Source organism: Megalobrama amblycephala, linkage group LG8 (assembly GCF_018812025.1).
Source record: "Megalobrama amblycephala isolate DHTTF-2021 linkage group LG8, ASM1881202v1, whole genome shotgun sequence".
NCBI lineage: Eukaryota > Metazoa > Chordata > Actinopteri > Cypriniformes > Xenocyprididae > Megalobrama > Megalobrama amblycephala.
The window spans coordinates 12654641-12675119 of record NC_063051.1 but is presented as its reverse complement, the minus strand read 5'-3'; the positions used below and the strand labels follow the sequence as shown (position 1 = coordinate 12675119).

The following is a 20479-nucleotide window of genomic DNA, read 5'->3' as shown; positions in this document are numbered from 1 at the left end:
GAATTGCCTTTTTTGCATGAATGAACCCTTTAAGGGTTCTAGCAAATTCTGTCAGCCTACTGACATATTTGAATGATAGTTAAAAAAAAAAGAGGAATGAAGAATAAACAAGAATGAGACTTCTTGAAATATATATTTTGACTTCAGCATTGTATATGGTAGAAGAAAGGTTTTAAATTTTTCAACGACCTTAAATCAGTCATCCAAGGTTAGTAAAATGAAATTCGTCATGTTTCTCAGCTTGGGTTTGTTTTTATGTTTTTGGGAGAGTGCCACATCATGTCTGGCTTGTTCAATGATTACCTGAAAGAGATATCTGAAGTTTCTTATTGGATATGACTAGATAGAAAACCTAGTAAACTGACCAATGGCGTGATGGGGAGGAGGTTAGAGGGTCAGCAGGGCAGTGTTCATATGAACCATCTCTAATTCTTCTAAGAATTTCAGTCTAATCCAGTGAGAACGTGTAAGTATAAGCCTCAGCTTACAGAGATATCTTTTAAATGTATTTCTGCTGTTTTCTATATCTCCTCTCTGAATGCAGGAGTGATGTCCAGTCTAAAGGAGATCTGTGCGGGACTGCCTCTTGATCCTCTTCCCCCAAACCGTGGCAGAGACCCCAATGTACCTCATGCACCTGTCCGAACTCCAAACCTCACCCCAGCAGAAGAACGGGTGGGTCAACATATCTCACACCTATGCTTGGTTATTTGGTCATTCATTATAAATGAACATTTATAATAAATAAATAAATAAAAATGAGCAAAAGGACAAAAATCGTAAAGCATCATAAATATATAGTGCATATAACACATTACTATTATAACTACAGTATTTTTTTTTTCAAAGTTTCTTTATAATTTTACATAGTTGTAATATACAGTACAAAAGTTCAGAAGTTTGGGGTTATTAATACTTTTTAAAAATTAATACTTACAGTATGGAGTCTTTAAATTGATCAAAAGTGACAGTAAACATTATGTTGTTACAAAACAGTTCTATATAATTACTTAAAGAATTCAGAAAACATTTTACAGTTTCAAAACAATATTAATCAGCACAACTGTTTTCAACATAATAATAATAAATGTTTTTTTTTTTTTTTTTTTTGAGCCCCAAATCAATATATTAGAATGATTTCTGGAGGATCATGTGACACTGTAGCCTGGAGTAATGATGCTGAAAATTCACCTCAGGAATAAATTACATTTTGCAATATAAAAATAGTAAACAGTTATTTTAATTTATAACAATATTACAATTTTTACTGTAATTTAAATTAAATAAATGCAGCTTTGGTGAGCAAAAGAGACTTGCCAACCCCGAATTTTTGAACTGTTGATGAATTTAATTGAATTAGGATGTTTTAAATGCTTCAGGTCCATTCAGTGGTCAGCAACAGTTAAAAAAAAAATAAAAACAGAATCTCCCATATCTTTCCACACTGTGAGTTCTGTCAATCATTAAAGATAAGAGTCTGAATTTTGAACAGAGAAAGGGAAGAATGCTCGGTAAAAGAGGGGGTGAGGGACAGAGACCAAAACATTTTGTAAATTGATTGCATCATGATCACTCATTCTCTCTCTTCAGTTAATCTTTACTGAACTCACCTGTTGTGGGTCTCTGTCTCTCTATAGCTGGCTTTGAGGAATGCTTTGAGATACTTTCCTCCTAATCTGCATGCGACTCTGGCTGCAGAGTTTGCGCAGGAGCTCAGGCAGTACGGACACATATACATGTACCGCTTCTGTCCTGCACTGCGTATGAGGTACAACATATGCAATTGCACAGCATAATTAGACAATTGTATTAATATGGTATATGTCTTGACACTGGCAGTTCACACCATATCCATGACTACATGTGTGTTATAGAGCCTATCCTATTGATCAGTACCCATGCAGAACAAGACAAGCTGCTTCCATCATGCTTATGATTATGAACAATCTGGATCCCGCTGTAGCCCAGGTACAATTTCACATTTTGTAATAGGTTTTTATGTAATATATAATAGTCAAGAAATTGCTGCAGGTTCAATGCAGTATCGGCAAGGGGGTCTATTCCTTTATGTTGACTTCAAGGTAATATTTTGCATATAAATATTTGCATTATGCTCTCATTTTAATACTCATTTTAATACTCTCAGTTCCCTCAAGAGCTTGTAACATATGGAGGAAACGGACAGGTGTTCAGCAACTGGGCGCAGGTAAAGTGTGAGATTTTTTTTATATGTATTTATATATTCCTTAATGTTACAGTTATATCAGTTATAACCTTTTGTGTTGTATTAAAGTATATCAAATTAAGCTTAATTGTTATTAAGTTGATGTAAGGTTTGTTTTTAAAGTGTTAGTTCACCCAAAAATGAAAATAATGTCATTTATTATTACTCACCCTCATGCCATTCCACACCCTTAAGACCTTCGTTCATCTTCGGAACACAAATTAAGATATTTTTGTTGAAATCCGATGGCTCGGTGAGGCCTGCATAGCCAGCAATGACATTTCCTCTCTCAATATCCATTCATGTACTAAAAACATATTTAAATCAGTTCATGTGAGTACAGTGGTTCAATATTAATATTATAAAGCGACAAGAATATTTTTGGTGCGTCAAAACAAAAAACAAAATAACGACTTATTTAGTGATGGCTGATTTCAAAACACTGCTTCAGGAAGATTCGGAGCGTTATGAATCTTTTGTGTCAAATCATGATTCGTGTGTCAAACCAGCAAACTGCTGAAATCATGTGACTTTGGCGCTCTGAACCGCTGATATGACACAAAAGATTCATAACGCTCCGAAGCTTCCTGAAGCAGTGTTTTGAAATCGGCCATCACTATATAAGTCGTTATTTTGGTTTTTTTTTGACACACCAAAAATATTCTCGTCGCTTTATAATATTAATATTGAACCACTGTACTCACATGAACTGATTTAAATATGTTTTTAGTACCTTTATGGATATTGAGAGAGGAAGTGTCATTGCTGGCTATGCAGGCCTCACCATAGGATTTCAACAAAAATATCTTTATTTGTGTTCCGAAGTTGAACGTAGGTCTCACGGGTGTGGAACGGCATGAGGGTGAGTAATAAATGACATTATTTTCATTTTTGGGTGAACAAACCCTAAGGGTATTAATAGAGTGTGAGCTCTCAGCTATCAGATGCTGACAAGTGACGCTAAAGAAACCACTAACATGTGTCAAGTCTCCGTTTCTCCTGTTTATTCAGGACTTTTAATCTGTCCTCACGTCCTATGCCTTGGGACTTGTAATATATTGTAGCTGATATGTATTAAATACATTTAGTTTCTTTTTTAACAGAGAAAACCAAGTGAAAGTGTTAGGATCGTCAATTCAATTGGCAATTTATGTCCATTGTGTTTATGTGTGTGTTTGTATACGTAGTTCTGGTTGGTATTTCACTATCTGAGCACCATGACTGAAGAGCAGACCCTTGTGATGTACAGTGGTCATCCATTAGGTCTCTTTCCCAGCCTCCCCTCTTCTCCACGCTGTGTTATCACGAATGGCATGGTAAGATACACACAGGCCATTCTGCATTCATTGAATATGTCCCTTATTTAAGTAAGGGAAGGGAAATAACTTTTTCTTCCCTTTTTCTTCATGTGTGGTTTCAGGTCATTCCAAACTATTCTTCCAGAGAGGAATATGAGAAGATGTTTGCTCTGGGCATTACCATGTGAGATTTCACCAACACCTAATAACAATCTAACTAGGCTTTTGTACAAAAATGCATATAAAATATGTACATTACCATTCAAATGTTTGGGGTCAGTAAGATTTTTGAAAGAGTTGAATTTACAGCAGCCATTACTCCAGTCTTCAGTGTCACATGATCCTTCAGAAATCATTTGTGCTGATTTGGTGCTCGAGATTCTTAGTATTATCACAGTTGAAAACAGTTGTGCTGCTTAATATTTTTGTGGAAACCATGATACATGACAAAATCTTACTTATCTCACTTATCTTTTGAGTGGTAGTGTAAAGTTGATAAAAATAAATGTGGTTGTGATTTTACCATCATTTAAATAACCTTACAGTCCACATTTAGCATTGTAGAAAAGGGCGATAGGATAAGAGTGTATGTTTCTGTGTGTGTATGGTCAGGTATGGACAGATGACCGCTGGAAGTTACTGTTACATTGGCCCTCAGGGCATCGTTCATGGCACCATGGTAAGAAAAACATACAGAACTAATAAAAATGCAATGCTTTTCAAAGATGATCTAAAAGAGTAATCCCCTCTTTCTTCTTAGTTAACAGTGCTTAATGCAGGCAGGAGATACTTGGGCTCAGGTGACCTGAGGGGTCGTGTGTTTGTGACATCTGGTCTGGGTGGCATGAGTGGAGCACAAGCAAAGGCAGCGGTCATTGCTGGCTGTGTTGGGGTCATTGCTGAGGTTAGATGATGGTTGAAGTTTATGCTTACTATTACCTAACCATCTCATTGAATACCTCTAGCCAATCATTACATTCAGTTTATAGTTAAAAGCCAATTTCCTCACCAAAAAAATGTTACAGCTTAGATTCAAAGAGAAAATACTCTTAATTTGAAGGGATAGTTTACCATTTATTTCAAACCCGTTTAACTCATTTTATTTCAAACCTGTATGAATTTCTATCTTCTGTGGAATACAAAAGAAGATATTCTGAAGAATGTTGGTAACCAAGCAGGTTACCATCTGTTTGTTTGGTTTCTTCAAAATATCTTCTTTTGTGTTCCACTGTAGAAAGAATGTCATACAGATTTGGTACGACATGAGAGTAAATGATGACAAAATTTTCCTTTTTGGTCGAACAATACGTTTAAGGGTGTTTTCAGTATTTTTAAGAACTCAATGGATCAAAATGTGAGTCCAGTAGTTTTTGCATTCACACTTTTCCTGGCCATAGAAGTGAGCACAGATCCACATTAGTTGTAATAAATTACTTAATAAAAAATCTTCACATTTAAATCCAAATTGCAAACCACCCTCACACCCATAACTGACCTCTGCAGGTTGATGAAACTCCTCTAAAGAAAAGGCATGAGCAGGGCTGGCTGATGGAGGTCACTAGTGATTTGAGCCACTGCATCCAACGCATCAGGTAAAGTATGCAAGAAAACCTACAGAAGCACATTGAGACATACAGACATATCTTAAACTTCTCATACTTAATCTTATAGGGAGGCCAGAAAAGCAAAATTGGCCTTGAGTTTAGGCTACCATGGCAACATTGTGGATCTCTGGTAAGTTGTGTACTTCGTACATGTTCTATTTGCTGTTGTTTGCTAGTTTTTTTTTGTAAATTATAAGTGCAGTATGTTTCAGGGAGTGCCTGTACCAGGAATATAAGAAGACAGGAGAGTTGTTGGTTGATTTGGGTTCTGATCAGACATCACTTCACAATCCATTCAGTGGAGGATATTATCCAGTGCAGCTTAGCTTCAGACAAGCCAATCAGCTCATGAAAACTGACCCCCAGCGCTTCAAAACCCTAGTACATGAGAGGTATACACAAAAATGCACAAAAATATTAATTCCACAAATAAATAAAAGTAATTTAAAACTACATAAGCACCAAACTCCCTTGTGAAGTCTTTGCAGGCAGGTGGAGGCCATCAATAAACTGTCATATGCAGGGATGTTCTTCTGGGACTATGGCAACGCTTTTCTCTTAGAGGCCCAGAGAGCAGGCAAGTAAAGAGTCATTATCAAAAAATAAAGCATGACACAGCGATCAGCTGTTACTCTGACTGGGTTTATATTTTTTTTAGATAAAACCATCAGACTGTATATTTTCCAAATACATACCAAATAAATAAATGAAAGAGCATTAAATAATGAATTATTTTGTTCAGTGAGAAGAAAGATATCACCAAGTGATTTGAGAGATGTGAAACTATAGCTATGTAGCAAAAGGAAAAAAAGGTCAATTAAATTTTAAATGTCATAATACAAAGAAATTTGACCACAAAATGCCAAGATTAGCCAGCCAGAATCAAGTATTCCAAAGAATGCAATGCAGTGAGACTAACATCAAAGTATACATAATAAAAGTGTTCGGTTACACTGTTGTTACTAATTAATTATTATTATTAATAATAATATTGTTACTAATAATGAATTAATAGTAATATTAATTCACTTACTTACTATAGTGTTAGGATTTAGTTTAGTGTTAGTTGCATGTAATTATGCATACTTTATTGTTTTTACTATAGTAACTACATGTAACGTGTTAGAAGGACACTAAAATAAAGTATTAACAAGTGTTTTTCTGTCTCTTCAAGGTGCGGAGGTAGAGAAGAAAGGGGGAGGGGCTACTGAGTTTAAATATCCCTCATATGTCCAACACATAATGGGGTAAGTGACCATCTGCAGGCCAAACATATAAAAGTACACTCACTCACAAACTAGTTTTAATCTTTGCCAATTTATTTAGGGATATTTTTTCACTGGGTTTTGGGCCATTTCGTTGGGTCTGTACCTCTGGTGACCCTGCTGACCTGGCTGAGACTGATGCAATCGCCACTGCTGTACTAGAAGAGATAAGTTCCACAGTAACTGAACGTGTCCGACAGCAATACAGTGACAACATCCGCTGGATCCGTGAAGCTGGGAAACATAATATGGTATAGCTCACAGACACCCATTTATGTAAAGTTTACAACTCTAAATAAATAAAAAAATGTTTATAATATTAATTTAATTACGCATCGATTTTGAACTTATACTGACAGCTAGTGGTGTGGATGCAGCATAACACAAAAGCAAACATTTACTAATGCCATTGTAGAATGCTATTCAGCCAAAATTCATTTATTCAGTCCACAAAAGTGTCCAATAATAGGCAGGCTATACAGCAAGTATTATTCAACTGGCCATGTGATCTCAACATATCGGCCACCATGAGGCAGGGTTATTATAGTTAACTAAAACCGAAACCCTAAACTAACACTGCCATGAGGTAACCTGCTCCATGTAAAATAAAACAGTGTTTATTAGGATCATTGTAAACATATGTTTCAAAAGTACTAAACTTTAAAAAATTAGTGTATCTTTAAGGTTGTGTTTTAAAATAATGTTTTTTTTTGTGTTCAGTTTGCAATTTGTGCTTGATCTGCTCTCTTTTGTGTTTAGGTTGTGGGTTCACAGGCCCGTATTCTCTATTCAGACCAGAAAGGAAGAGTAGCCATTGCCTTGGCAATAAACCAAGCAATTGCTAAAGGCAAAGTCTCGGTAAAGCTATTTAAGTGAACTCAACCTGAACTCATTTAATTATGGTTCATTAATACACACTTTGCAACATATCAGTGCAACTGTCTCCTTTCCCCCCCTCAGGCTCCAGTAATCATCAGTAGAGACCATCATGATGTCAGTGGGACAGACAGTCCCTTCAGGGAGACCTCGAATGTTTATGATGGCTCTGCCTTCTGCGCAGGTACACAGACACATCTACACATGCAAGTGAACTCATACTCCCTATACTAACTATAATATAAGTAAGGGATAATGTACAGGTTATCAGAAGGGGTGTTGTGTCATCCTGAGAGGGGTTTATTGGGCGATAATGAATTGCTGAATATATATCATCTTGCTTATTGCATGGCTACTTAGAGGGAAAAAATGACCAAGATTTAAGTTGAAATATCTATTTATAGCTGTCATTATACAAAATATCTGACTATAGAATGCTGTGATTGACCAATCAGAATCAAGTTTTCCAGAAAGCCTATTTAATAGATTTATGTCTATGCATTTATTATAGACATGGCAGTGCAGAATTTTGTTGGTGATGCATTCCGTGGAGCCACATGGGTTGCTTTGCACAATGGAGGCGGAGTTGGATGGTAAGGAGGGATTTGACTATTTATTGATGAAAATTTATTTCATTAATTCTAGTTCTAGTTTAAAAGTGTTACTAATTGCTTGCTATTTCATATTATTGATTGAGCAAAAATAAAAATGGATCATTAAAAGATATTAGTTTTTAATTATTGACTCAGTATTGATTTTTTTAGGGGTGAAGTGATAAATGGTGGTTTTGGATTGGTTCTGGATGGTTCTGAAGAGGCAGGGCAGAGAGCTAGACTAATGTTGAACTGGGATGTCTCTAATGGGGTGAGTATCTATCTATCTATCTAATATATATATATATATGATGCATACTGATTATACTGTTATATATAAATACTAATGTTTATATCACTAGGTGGCACGGAGATGCTGGTCAGGCAATACTAATGCTTATGAGACGATTCAACGTACCATGGAAAATCAGCGTCAGCTGAGAGTCACAATGCCCAACCCAGTACAGGAAGAACACATTCTGGACCATGCATTGCAGGGATAGACTAAACTCTACAATTATGCATTATGCACTAAATTATGCATTAATGTGCAACAGAATGTCTATATGCTTTTGTCCTGTCTTACAAGAAAAAAATCAGTTCACAAGTACTGTTCTATTCACTCAGGAAAAAGGGACAATGGGATGCTTATATAGACTGTAACATTAAAATCCTACACAGTGAAGATTACCCTGAACTAGTCCATTATTTACAGCTACTTTTGTATTTGATGTCATAAATGAAAACAATCAAAAGCCATAATTGTTCAGTTTTGAAAATCTATTTCAGTTAATTGATTTTAAATTAAAGGTCCCGTTTTTCGTGGTTTTTTGAAGCTTTGATTGTGTTTATAGTGTGCAATATAACATGTGTTCATGTTTCGCGTGTAAAAAAACACAATATTTTTCACATAATTTACTTATCTGTATACCGCTGTTTCCACTGTCATTAAAACGGGCTGATGACTTCCTTGTTCTATGAAGTCCCTCCTTCAGAAATACGTAACGAGTTCTGATTGTGCCAGCGGTTCCTGTGTTGTGATTCGACAGCAGTTTAGCGCATCTTGCCCGGAAAGGTCACGCCTCTTACCATAACGTGGAGATGCACACGCTCAGTGTTATTGTAAACATGTCTTTAATTTTACCCTATCAATTTGAGCCAGAATCAGACCCGGTGATTGGACTGGGGGATGAAAATAACAGCGTTTCGACGACATGGCGACAAACACACTCTACAAACGCAACTCTTGTGTATTGCTGTGGGCGAAGGTTAGTCAAAAAACTGTTTTAGTGACGTCATTAAAGAAGGAAGTAGAGGGATGTAGTCCAAACTGGCCGTTCGATGTAGGCGACTTCTGTTAAATAAAATATCTCGCTTGGCATTGAACTTGAGCTTTAAAATTTTACAGATTTTATTTATACTCTAACAACAACATTACACACTAACTAAAGTTTGAAACATGGGATCACGAAGAACGGGACCTTTAAAGGTGCTAAAGAGAATGTTTTGTTTTAAATTTTTGCAATAGAATGTCTTTACTAACTGATAAAAGACTATTTATTAGGTGCACTGAAAGGAATAATATTAATATACATCATCTGTGCACGAGGTAGGGCCTTAAAAACATCAGCCAATCGTTTACGCGATCATCGCGTAAACGATTGGCCCTCTGGCTTGTCAATCACTGCCATGACGTTCCTTGTGCGAGACGTGCGCGGTTGCGCGCTCCAGTAACTTTCCACATTCTACAGGCGTCGCATGCAATGTTTTTGTCAGGAGACAGGAGTAACAACTGCAGAATATCAGTTACCTGCGGTGAGTCCGACATAATGACAGACATCCCAACCTGCAAAAAGTCATTTCAGGGAGGTACCCCCCCCCAAAAAAAAAAAAAAAAAAAAGAGGAAGGAGCTATAAGCTATAGGCATATGCAATTATTTGTTAATTGTTTAAATATGTAGATTACTTTTACTATTTATATAAGCTGCTTATACTATTTATGTAAACTGCTTTTATTTATTTTCCATTGCAACTTTAAACAGGTCTAAGGAGTTTGCTGTTTTCATGTAGCCTTGGCAACTTGCCTGAATAATATGCACATGAAATGAAACTTGTCAACTCACCTCACTGATAATTGATTGGTTGATTTGCAGAAAAAGGCCATTCGGGATGCTCTCTGTCATACATGCGCTTCGCACACACACGCAAGGTCTCTCTCTCGCTCCCTCTCCCTCTCTGCCGTGCGCGCGCTGGTTTGAAACACAGTCTCTATGCGCGCTCTTGCTTGCTCGCTCTAGATTCCGGGAGATTTTAACTAATTTGCGGGCATCAGGGAGCCGCTATCAATATGCGGGAGACTCCCGGAACTTCCGGGAGACTTGGGATGTCTGTAATGAATCCACTAACACGACACAGCGAATGCCGGTGGTAAACACTCATGTTCCAATACTCGTGCACGAGTTTTAGGAGGCGTTCCCTCGAAATGAGCTGTGAAGGAGGGGGGTTGTTCTTACTCATCTCATTTCAAAAACTCACTAACTGTCTTTGGTTTCTCAGTCGACGAAAAGATCCTCTTTAGCACCTTTAAGCATGAGGTACCTGATGTGTATTTACTGCAGTTATAAAATAATAAGCTCTCATAAAGGCTCTTGAAAATCAATCTCAAGGGGCCATATATTTTAATTTAATTTTTTGCACCAGTGTTGCAATAGCTAGTACATATGTCAGCTAGTTAAATGGCACTATCATGCTACAAACGGTAAAAGAATTTCAGATGCAAAACTGACAAATTTTCTCTGTGTAATTATTAAATATAATATAATGAAACTAAAAGATGCTTCAGTAAAGTCTTTGGCTGTCTTGGGTCAAAAAGAAGAGAAGGTTTGACCTTTGAGTAAGAAGAATGGGAGTCAAGGATACAAATGTAAACATGCCACCAATAGACTTCAGTTGCTTCACAGCTACATTTACCTACAGGAATGAGCGGCGTTGAATAAAAATCATGACATGTTACAATTTAGCTTCCTCTTTATTTTAATAGTTTTAGGATTTTTTTAAACGGTGCCAAAACTCCAATAATGGCCCTGGGGACGGAGTGTTTACTGGGTGATCCGACGCTGGAAGAGGAATTCAGGCGGTTAAAAAAACGTGATTTGACAGAGACGTACCTATTTAAAATGGCATGTGGTTCGTTTACACCTCAAAAATGCAGTGGTAGTGCCTTTAGGAAGCATATGATGGATAAGGTAAAAACCTTTCCCGCAACTCGTCCACAGCCGAAACACCTTGACGTTCGACCTGCTATACCAAAATCAGACCTCAGAGGCGCTGCTGAGTTCTACACGCGTTTCCCTGGAGACAAGCCCGCGGAACACCCGGACTGGATCATGGACAGGAAAGCGTTCAGAGACGCGCTTGACGGTATGGGAGATCTGCGCAGATGGCTCCATAATAAACCGATTCTCACCGACCTGGAGGTTCTCGTCACGGAACGAGACAGAAAAGATAAGCGGATGTCATCACCCCCTTCAAAAACAAGCATTTTCCCACCACCACCACCACCAGATGTTACAACTGTAGGAACACAATTTGACACTGATACAAACTAGAATAGTGAAAGGCCACGCTTTTTTTTTAAATAAAAAGTTTAATTTTAATTTCATTAGAAACAAATGAGTAAATATTTTGTCTAAATGTGTTTGTGGGCACTGTTTATTTGAAGAACAACACCCCAGGATTTCACTGTAGTGTTTAATTTGTGTTTACATCACAGTCTCCGCGCGCGCTCAGAGGTGAAGTTGAAGAAGTGAAGAGCTTTCTGAGCTCTTGCGAAGCCTGCAGTCTCTCCAAATTCTTGGACTGGTATGGGAGTGGTAAATTAAATCGTGTAGACCTCTGTGCTCTCTTTAAGAAGGTGTGCGTATAAAGCATTGGCAATACATTTATTATTTTTCTTTTTTCTTTTGCTCAAATTTAAGAACATAGTAGTAAAAAAGGTGTGTGTTTTGGTTTGTAGGAAGGCTTCCGTATACAGCCTGAGCGGATGAACGTGCTGATGTCCTATTTAAATAGCAAAGATGGAAACTCGGTAACTGTGGAAGACCTGACTGCAGGTATCCAGGCCTGGAGCGGAAAGCATCAGGAAAGGGAAGAACAAAAATCAAACGCTGGTATATCTTGGTCTAGGGGAAAAGGGAGGAACAAAATGGGTCTATGAATATTATTTCTTTCAGTGTTTAGCAGCATAAGGTATTGTGTATTTATGTTTAGGTTATTGGAACGTAGACCGTGATAAAGTGATTGGGACAAGACACCTTCCACTAGAGGAGAAAAAAGAGGTACAGCAACACAACTATATAAAACAAAAACAGTTAAGATTATGACTGAAAAAAAGTTTTTATCATATAACAAAAAGATGATAATTTCTAAGTATTTTTTTTGACACCCTTTTTTTTTTTGGAGTACATGCAAAAGATAAGGTAAATGTATGACTATGTGGTAATTATGTAATACTATGGTAAATATCAAGTACCATGTTCCCACCAAAGCAATTAAAACTATAATTATGATCACAAATTTATAGTTACTAATAGTTTTTGTATTCAAATGAATATTAATTACAACATTATTATTGAATTATGTCAGTTTATGTTACGTCTGCAATAGTGCTCTTTGAATGTTAATGTTTCTAGATGAGCATGGAGGACATGGAGGTGCTAGCGATCATGAGGAAAGTTTTGGCAGCCACCAAGATCTCTTGCCCTTCTTCTCTGAGTGGCACAATGGGCAGAGAAGTGGATCGTTTCAGGATACGTTGTTTCAGAGAATACCTAAAATCTACGGAGCAGTGTCAACGACAGGGGCTTAATGTGAGCCAGACCACTCTACAGAAAGGTATGTTTTTTTAATATAATATATAGATATTGCACATACACTCAAGCACATATAGAGATGGCATATTAAAGCATTGTAAAAAGCTTGCAAATGCAACCTGACAGTGTCTCTTTCTCTAAGTCCTGTTGCATCCTGGTGACATGAGTATATTCAGCAGCTCCAAATTTGGAGGGAAAGGTCACTTGTCAGGCTGTGGTGGACGAGAACAAGGCCTGACATCCCTCAGGACATCCAAAACACACAGAGTTGAAAGTGGTGCAAATAAGGGCCACAAAGCGATGTAAGTCACTCTATGTGAGAAAAAAAATATATATACTAATCGGGAAAAGGATGATGATGTTTATATGTTATGATTGGTTTAATTTTTCAGTTTGCTCCTTTGTGATATAAACTACCATTCAAAATTTTGGGGTCAATTAGTTTTTTTTTTTTTTTTTTAAACAAAATTAGTACTTTTTTTCAAAAAAGATGCATTAAATTGATCAAAAGTGATAGTAAAGACTTTTGCATTATTACAAATATTTCTATTTCATATAAATGATGTTCTTTTGATATTCATCAAAGGAACCTGAAAACATATTCCATAAAAATTTTAAGCAGCACTATTTTCAAACATTGATAATAATAATAATGTGATACTGAAGACTGGAGTAATGATTCTGAAAATTCACAGGAATACATTTTATAAGATATTAAAATAGAAAACAGGTATTTTAAATTGTTAAAATATTTCACATTTATTACTGTTTTTACAGTTTTTTATTGAATAAATGCAGCCCTTGTTGAGCATAAGAAACTACTTTTAAAAACATTAAAAAATCTTACAGACCCCAAACTTTTGAACAGTAGTGTATGTTTTAAAATGGAGTGTTTGTATTTAGTAATGTCTGTATATGTGTTGTAGGAAGAAGCAGTCAATTCGCTGGGCGGACCCTAATGCTTTCTGGCCTGGAAAGGAAGATCATGTGCGCTTGTTTCTGCCTGTAATGACAAGCTCTCCTGCGATGGTTTTATTTCAGCATATTGATCGTACTGTTGCGCCAAGTCCTGGACACTGGCCTGTAAATCATTTAGGATACTCAACCTCTGGAGATATAGAAGCTCGCAAGATGTACACTCTCTAGAACATTTCTGACTCTATCAAACGTCTATATTAAAGTCGGCATGAAACGGAAGTTACGACAGGATAAATCATTTATAATAAATACTGCAATATTGCATAAGAATTGTCAATTTTGATTTCACGGTGACTTAAAAACAGACATTGTTGTTTTGACTTTCTAAAATGCTAATTTCTATCATTAGATGGCGGCACGCAAAAGCTCAAATATGTAAATGTGCTGCTCTTTTTAGCTACACAGTTCTTTTTGTCACTCAACATATTCTCATATGTGATGAAAAGTGAGCTCAAGCATTATGTTTGATTTAATAAATACTAAAATGTAAAATTTTCTCTTCATACTGTTTTTTTTTTTTTTCATGTACAGTATGGATTATGAACATAAAAATAACTTGTGTGTGTGTTGTGTGAATAGAGCTCTGTTGTTTTTCCTGATGCTAGGATATTTGCATTAGGAAGTATAAAGCAGAGTGATTTGTTTGATGATATCGATCAGGACACCTGTGAATTTAGAATACAGAAACAGCACACTGTAGAAGACAGACGTCAAAGACAGAGGACGAAGAGATGTCACGAATTTTGAGTCCGCTCCTGACGCCTCGTGAGAATGGCCTTCTCTACAGTTTACTAAGTCATGACTGCAGTGTGAGTTCACTTTTTTGTTTCCTCATCCATTTTTTGCATAGTAATTTTGTTATAAATCAATTGATCAAAATACCATAGTATATTTCTAAAAGAAACCATACCGTGTACAGGAATTGCTGTCATTGCATTCCCATAATTCACTGTTATAGTGTATGTTGTTTGAAATGTAAGTCATGACAAATAATTCAGAATATATAAGAAATGGTTCTATATGTCCCTTCCCATGTTTTCTAGAGAGTGTTTCTTAATCTAAAGAGTCTAATTCCAACTCCACAGTACCCACTGGGACATCCAAACACTTGGCTGGTGTTTCATGCTCTTTTCATGCATTTGTTTCACTTAATGTGGAACTTTTTAATGCAATGCTCATAATGTTTTACTGCTGTCCTTACACAACCTGATCCTAACCACTGGTTTTTCTGGTTTGTAGACAGAACATATGGTGGTTACTTTAATGATTCACAAGTTTAGCCATAGAAGCCAGGACATACGTACTATTGTTTTTCAACTATGCAAACTTATGCAAACAGCATATCTTGACAAAACTGCGTATTTGTACAGACAAAAAGACATGGTACAACTACACCGCTGACTACACTGTCTGTGGTGGCACTGAATCTTTCTGGATATTTGTGGTTGAATGTGTATTTTTAAAAACATGATATTATGTGAATATACACTCAACGTGCACATTCAGAGGCACGCTCTATATTTATTTATGTATATGTGTGTTTCTTTGTGTACATTACAGGTTTTAGCATGTGGTATTGTACAGCTGGTAATTGCAGCCCCTCCGAAGAAAAGGGAGTGGAAAAGTCACAGTTTTGGAGTTTTATGTCTGGTGCAAGATAAATCCATGCATTCAACATTCATGAGACTCTACTGTCTTAAGGTGAGGCTAACAGATATTACAGAGAGAGCGTTCACACACTCAATGTGTTTATCTCAAACAGTAAAATATTTCCTTCTAAAGAAAATTATGGCATTAAAAATTATTTTGTGTAAATTTTTCTGTATATTTTTTACAAATGCCACAGAATGTTTTTATAAATTGCACACTGAATATGTTGCATCACATCATTCTCACAAATGTCATTACCCTCAAATTATTTAAAAAAAAGGAACACAAATTCTGATATTTTTTGATAAAATCCGAGAGGGTTTTTTTATCTTCCAAAGAAAGCAAAGAAATGACCACATTCAAGGTCCAGAGAAGTAGTTAAGACATTGTTAAAATAGTGAACGTGACTACAGTAGTTCAACCTTAATGTTATGAAGTGACGGGAATACTTTTTGTGTGCAAAAAAAAAAACTACTTTATTCAACTATTTTTCCTCTTCCCTGTCAGTTTCCTACACAGTTGATGCAGTGAACGCAGTGCAGAGCTACTTTGTTTATGTCCGAACGTCGGCTAAGTATTGGCTGACGCTGTTCACGTACGGCACCACGATGCATGCGTGTGATGCTGACGCAGGAGCTGGCCAATACCGAGTCAGTGTTCTGATGTAGAAAACGGAAGCGCTGCACTGAGTCAACTGCGTAGGAGACTGACAGGGAAGAGGAACTCCACTATAAAGAAATTTTTATGGAATAGGCTTATACTGATTCTGCTCTACAGGCTTGCTTGCTTTCATTATTTATTTATTTATTCATTCTGCACTTTTTTTGAGAATGGTTCTACATTAGATGTTTAGCCCATATCTTATTGGGATGTTACTAGTATTTTGGTACCTTGTCTCTCAGGTTCCGTCTGTCTGTGGTTTTTCTCTTTCTCTCTGCAGAAGGCCAAGGTGCAATGGGAACAGGAACTGTATACACCATTTGAGTACTCAGAAACTTGTCCTTATTTCCACACCTTTCCTGGTGATGTGAGTGACAATTCTAATTCTAAGACTGTTCAGAGTATCTCTGTATATACAGTAGCGTGTTTATATGCATCCATGCATCAATATGTGTGTTTGTGTGTGTGTTTGGATCAGGTTGACAAGACCAACCAAGCAAACTAAATGTCTTAATGACAATAAAAAGTGATTTTGAGTACGATTCAGATTTTAGATTTTAGATTTTAAAATATCATTAAATCACCAATAGAAAAGCAATAGGAGTCAATGGAAAGTCTTTACTATGATGGAAAATGTGTGTTAATGCAGGAGTGTCAGACAGGAATAAACTTTGCAGACGAAGATGAGGCCAAGCAGTTCTACACTGCTGTGCAGAAGCAGATCACTGACAACAAAGGTCTGACACTCGGAACACTCCTCACAAATCACATAAAATAAGAACAGTGTGTATCCGAGTCCCATTACACCAGCTGTTTCTCTCTTCTCCAGCATTTCACTCAGGGCTTACACGCAGATACAGTGTGGGGGCTGTTTCTGATTGGAAAGACAAGCTTGACAATTGTCTTAGAGGACATGAACTGCAAAAGAGGTGAGGAACAAAACAAACACAGACAGGCAACCTGGGACAGTCTGTGCTGAAATCTACAAACCCGATTCCAAAAAAGTTAGGACACTGTACAAATTGTGATTAAAAACAGAATGCAATGATGTGTTTCAAATTTCAATATTTTATTCAGAATACAACATAGATGACATATCAAATGTTTAAACTGAGAAAATGTATCATTTTAATGGAAAAATAAGTTGTTTTTAAATTTCATGGCATCAACACATCTCAAAAAAGTTGGGACAAGGCCATGTTTACCACTGTGTGGCATCCCCTCTTATTTTTATAACAGTCTGCAAATGTCTGGGGACTGAGGAGACAAGTTGCTCAAGTTTAGGAATAGGAATGTTGCCCCATTCTTGTCTAATCCAGGCTTCTAGTTGCTCAACTGTCTTAGGTCTTCTTTGTCGCATCTTCCTCTTTATGATGCGCCAAATGTTTTCTATGGGTGAAAGATCTGGACTGCAGGCTGGCCATTTCAGTACCCAGATCCTTCTTCTACGCAGCCATGATATTGTAATTGATGCAGTATGTGGTCTGGCATTGTCATGTTGGAAAATGCAAGGTCTTCCCTGAAAGAGCCGACGTCTGGATGGGAGCATATGTTGTTCTAGAACTTGGATATACCTTTCAGCATTGATGGTGCCTTTCCAGATGTGTAAGCTGCCCATGCCACACGCACTCATGCAACCCCATACCATCAGAGATGCAGGCTTCTGAACTGAGTGCTGATAACAACTTGGGCTGTCCTTGTCCTCCTAGTCCGGATGACATGGCGTCCCAGTTTTCCAAAAAGAACTTCAAATTTTGATTCGTCTGACCACAGAACAGTTTTCCACTTTGCCACAGTCCATTTTAAATGAGCCTTGGCCCAGAGAAAACGCCTGCGCTTCTGGATCATGTTTCGATATGGCTTCTTTTTTGACCTATAGAGTTTTAGCCGGCAACGGCGAATGGCACGGTGGATTGTGTTCACCGACAATGTTTTCTGGAAGTATTCCTGAGCCCATGTTGTGATTTCCATTACAGTAGCATTCCTGTATGTGATGCAGTGCCGTCTAAGGATCACGGGCATCCAGTATGGTTTTCCGGGCTTGACCCTTACACACAGAGATTGTTCCAGATTCTCTGAATCTTTGGATGATATTATGCACTGTAGATGATGATAACTTCAAACTCTTTGCAATTTTTCTCTGAGAAACTTTTCACCGCAGCATTGGGGGAATTGGTGATCCTCTGCCCATCTTGACTTCTGAGAGACACTGCCACTCTGAGAGGCTCTTTTTATACCCAATCATGTTGCTAATTGACCTAATAAGTTGCAAATTGGTCCTCCAGCTGTTCCTTATATGTACATTTAACTTTTCCGGCCTCTTATTGTTACCTGTCCCAACTTTTTTGGAATGTGTAGCTCTCATGAAATCCAAAATGAGCCAATATTTGGCATGACATTTCAAAAGGTCTCACTTTCAACATTTGATATGTTATCTATATTCTATTGTGAATAAAATAAAAGTTTATGAGATTTGTAAATTATTGCATTCCTTTTTTATTCGCAATTTGTACAGTGTCCCAACTTTTTTGAAATTGGGTTTGTACATCATATACACTGTAAAAAATTATTTTCCTGATGTCATAAAAAAAGATTATTGGAATACTTTTTGCAAGAAAATACTATATCTGTCTTTCTACTTCAAAAGTTCATGTTTAATTCAATACATTACTTGCTGTTTATTTGTAATTGTGAAACGTATTAGCAATTTCTGAGAATTAATTATTTTAAGTGTAAAATATTTGGGTTCTAATTATTTGTGTTTTTCCAATATGGGTTTAATCCTGGTTGTATAGGCTTTCTTTTAGAAGTGCATCCAGAGTTCCACACCATCTTGATTCAGATGAAACATTTCCAGCGAGTAAGTCCAGTGAAAGAAATGACTCATCTCAGACTCTCTCCAGCGTTAATGAAGAGTCTATCTCGCTCGCCCAGAGGAAAGGGCCTCTCCCACCTCTTCCCCTTCATGCCAGGGCAGCCATGCTGAAGTTGAATCGCAGTGCTAGCATGCAAAACTCCACCATGCATGTTCCACCCCCTCCATCTTACCGTGCCCCCACAACCCCTCTAAAATCAGCTGTAAGTGTGTGCTCATATTGCTTTGAAATACCAGAATGTTTGTAAATATCCGTTTCATATCATTTTTATATCAAAACGTGTTTGTTGTAGATTAAAGATCGCTCCTCAGCTGGAATGAAGAAAACTTTACATTATAATGGTAACTCCTCTGTCTAAATCTAATTTGTTCAACTCAGTTTTCTCCTTAAGAACAACTAAATATGACAGACATGTTTCTATATTTGCAGTTGGCATCGAGGATGAATCTGGCTATGATGATTACCTTTAAAACCACCACCCTCTCCATCATATGGGACTTTATGACAGCAAAAATTAGGATCTGGTCATGTTATCCCACTATTCCCTACAAACACTTACACATTGAATATATATCTTTATTAATATATTCTCTGCAGCACAACTGTGTTTTTTTATAACAATGATGCAATGAAGTAATCAAATCTAATGAAAACAAAAGTGGCAAACAGTTTCTGGACTAAAGACAACTATAAAGTGTCTAAATACTTTGTCTTAAGTTTGTCTATTGTTTTAGAATTTAAAACCAAAATAAATTCATTTTTATTGAAAAGTGTACTTGTGTGTTATATATGTTGTAAAGGGATAGGCCTACTCCACCCAAAAAATTAAAATTCTGTCACCATTTATGGTGTCGTTCCAAAACCATGACTTACTTTTGTCTGTAAACATTAAAACGATAATTTAGGAAATGTCTCAGTGTTTTTGTCCATTCAGTGTGCTCTAAAGTTGTCTGGTTCCCAATGTTCTTCGAAATATTTTTTGTGTGTGTTTCACTGAAGAGAGTCATGCAGGTTTGGAGTGACATGAGGAGGAATAAATGATGACAGAATTTTAATTTTGGGGTTTAGTTTATGACATTCATACATTTTTAGGTGTAGCTTAACCATCTAAATACTTTTTGGATACTATTTTATCATGACTGTACTTCATTTACGTAAACACAGTCAATTAAGTGTTTTGTTAGAGCTATGATGACAGCATTAATTAATGACAGGACAAAATGTACAATGTTCTAATAACTGATAAATTAACAGCTTTCAGATCACTTCCCTCAGTGATAGATAGATAAAGCACAGCAATATCATCTCATTCTTGGGTTCTTGATTTTAAGTTGACCCACTGCATGTGTGCAGTACTGCTAATGAATGTGTATTTAAAAGGTGAACAGTATGTACAGTACAATTTCTCTAAGTGGATTAGAATAGGAGGGTGTAGAAAAAGAGAGAGACATGTTGTCACTGTATTTATCCATTATCTACATCTCATTTTAATTAATCTACCCTTGAAAAGCAACTCATCTGGCATTACATAATGAGTGTGAGTGTTATAGGCGTTACTCTGGCCTCAATCTGTTTCTCTGAAGT

The 20479-nt window shown here is 36.8% G+C and overlaps 3 protein-coding genes across 3 annotated transcripts; all 3 read left to right on the top strand.

The window, feature by feature from the left end:
* Window positions 1-362: 362 nt before the first annotated feature.
* Window positions 363-8550, top strand: uroc1 (urocanate hydratase 1). Its single transcript, XM_048199380.1, has 20 exons — window positions 363-466; window positions 545-675; window positions 1638-1768; window positions 1875-1968; window positions 2147-2206; window positions 3412-3540; window positions 3645-3706; window positions 4135-4201; window positions 4283-4426; window positions 5026-5114; window positions 5194-5256; window positions 5339-5518; window positions 5606-5703; window positions 6301-6373; window positions 6453-6642; window positions 7151-7249; window positions 7352-7451; window positions 7779-7860; window positions 8032-8131; window positions 8223-8550. The coding sequence occupies exons 2-20, from the start codon at window positions 550-552 to the stop codon at window positions 8361-8363; spliced, it is 2028 nt and encodes a 675-aa protein (XP_048055337.1). The 5' UTR covers window positions 363-466; window positions 545-549; the 3' UTR covers window positions 8364-8550.
* Window positions 8551-10327: 1777 nt separating this feature from the next.
* On the top strand, window positions 10328-14212 carry si:dkey-197j19.5. Its single transcript, XM_048199377.1, has 7 exons — window positions 10328-11435; window positions 11633-11773; window positions 11876-12029; window positions 12130-12197; window positions 12552-12753; window positions 12874-13033; window positions 13658-14212. Exons 1-7 carry the CDS (start codon window positions 10938-10940, stop codon window positions 13875-13877), a joined length of 1443 nt encoding a protein of 480 aa, XP_048055334.1. The 5' UTR covers window positions 10328-10937; the 3' UTR covers window positions 13878-14212.
* Window positions 14213-14300: 88 nt separating this feature from the next.
* si:dkey-197j19.6 (proline-rich protein LAS17) lies at window positions 14301-20031 on the top strand. The gene is made up of 8 exons (XM_048199379.1): window positions 14301-14518; window positions 15270-15410; window positions 16300-16386; window positions 16669-16756; window positions 16849-16948; window positions 18815-19097; window positions 19188-19236; window positions 19325-20031. The coding sequence occupies exons 1-8, from the start codon at window positions 14441-14443 to the stop codon at window positions 19363-19365; spliced, it is 867 nt and encodes a 288-aa protein (XP_048055336.1). The 5' UTR covers window positions 14301-14440; the 3' UTR covers window positions 19366-20031.
* The last annotated feature ends 448 nt before the right edge of the window (window positions 20032-20479 follow it).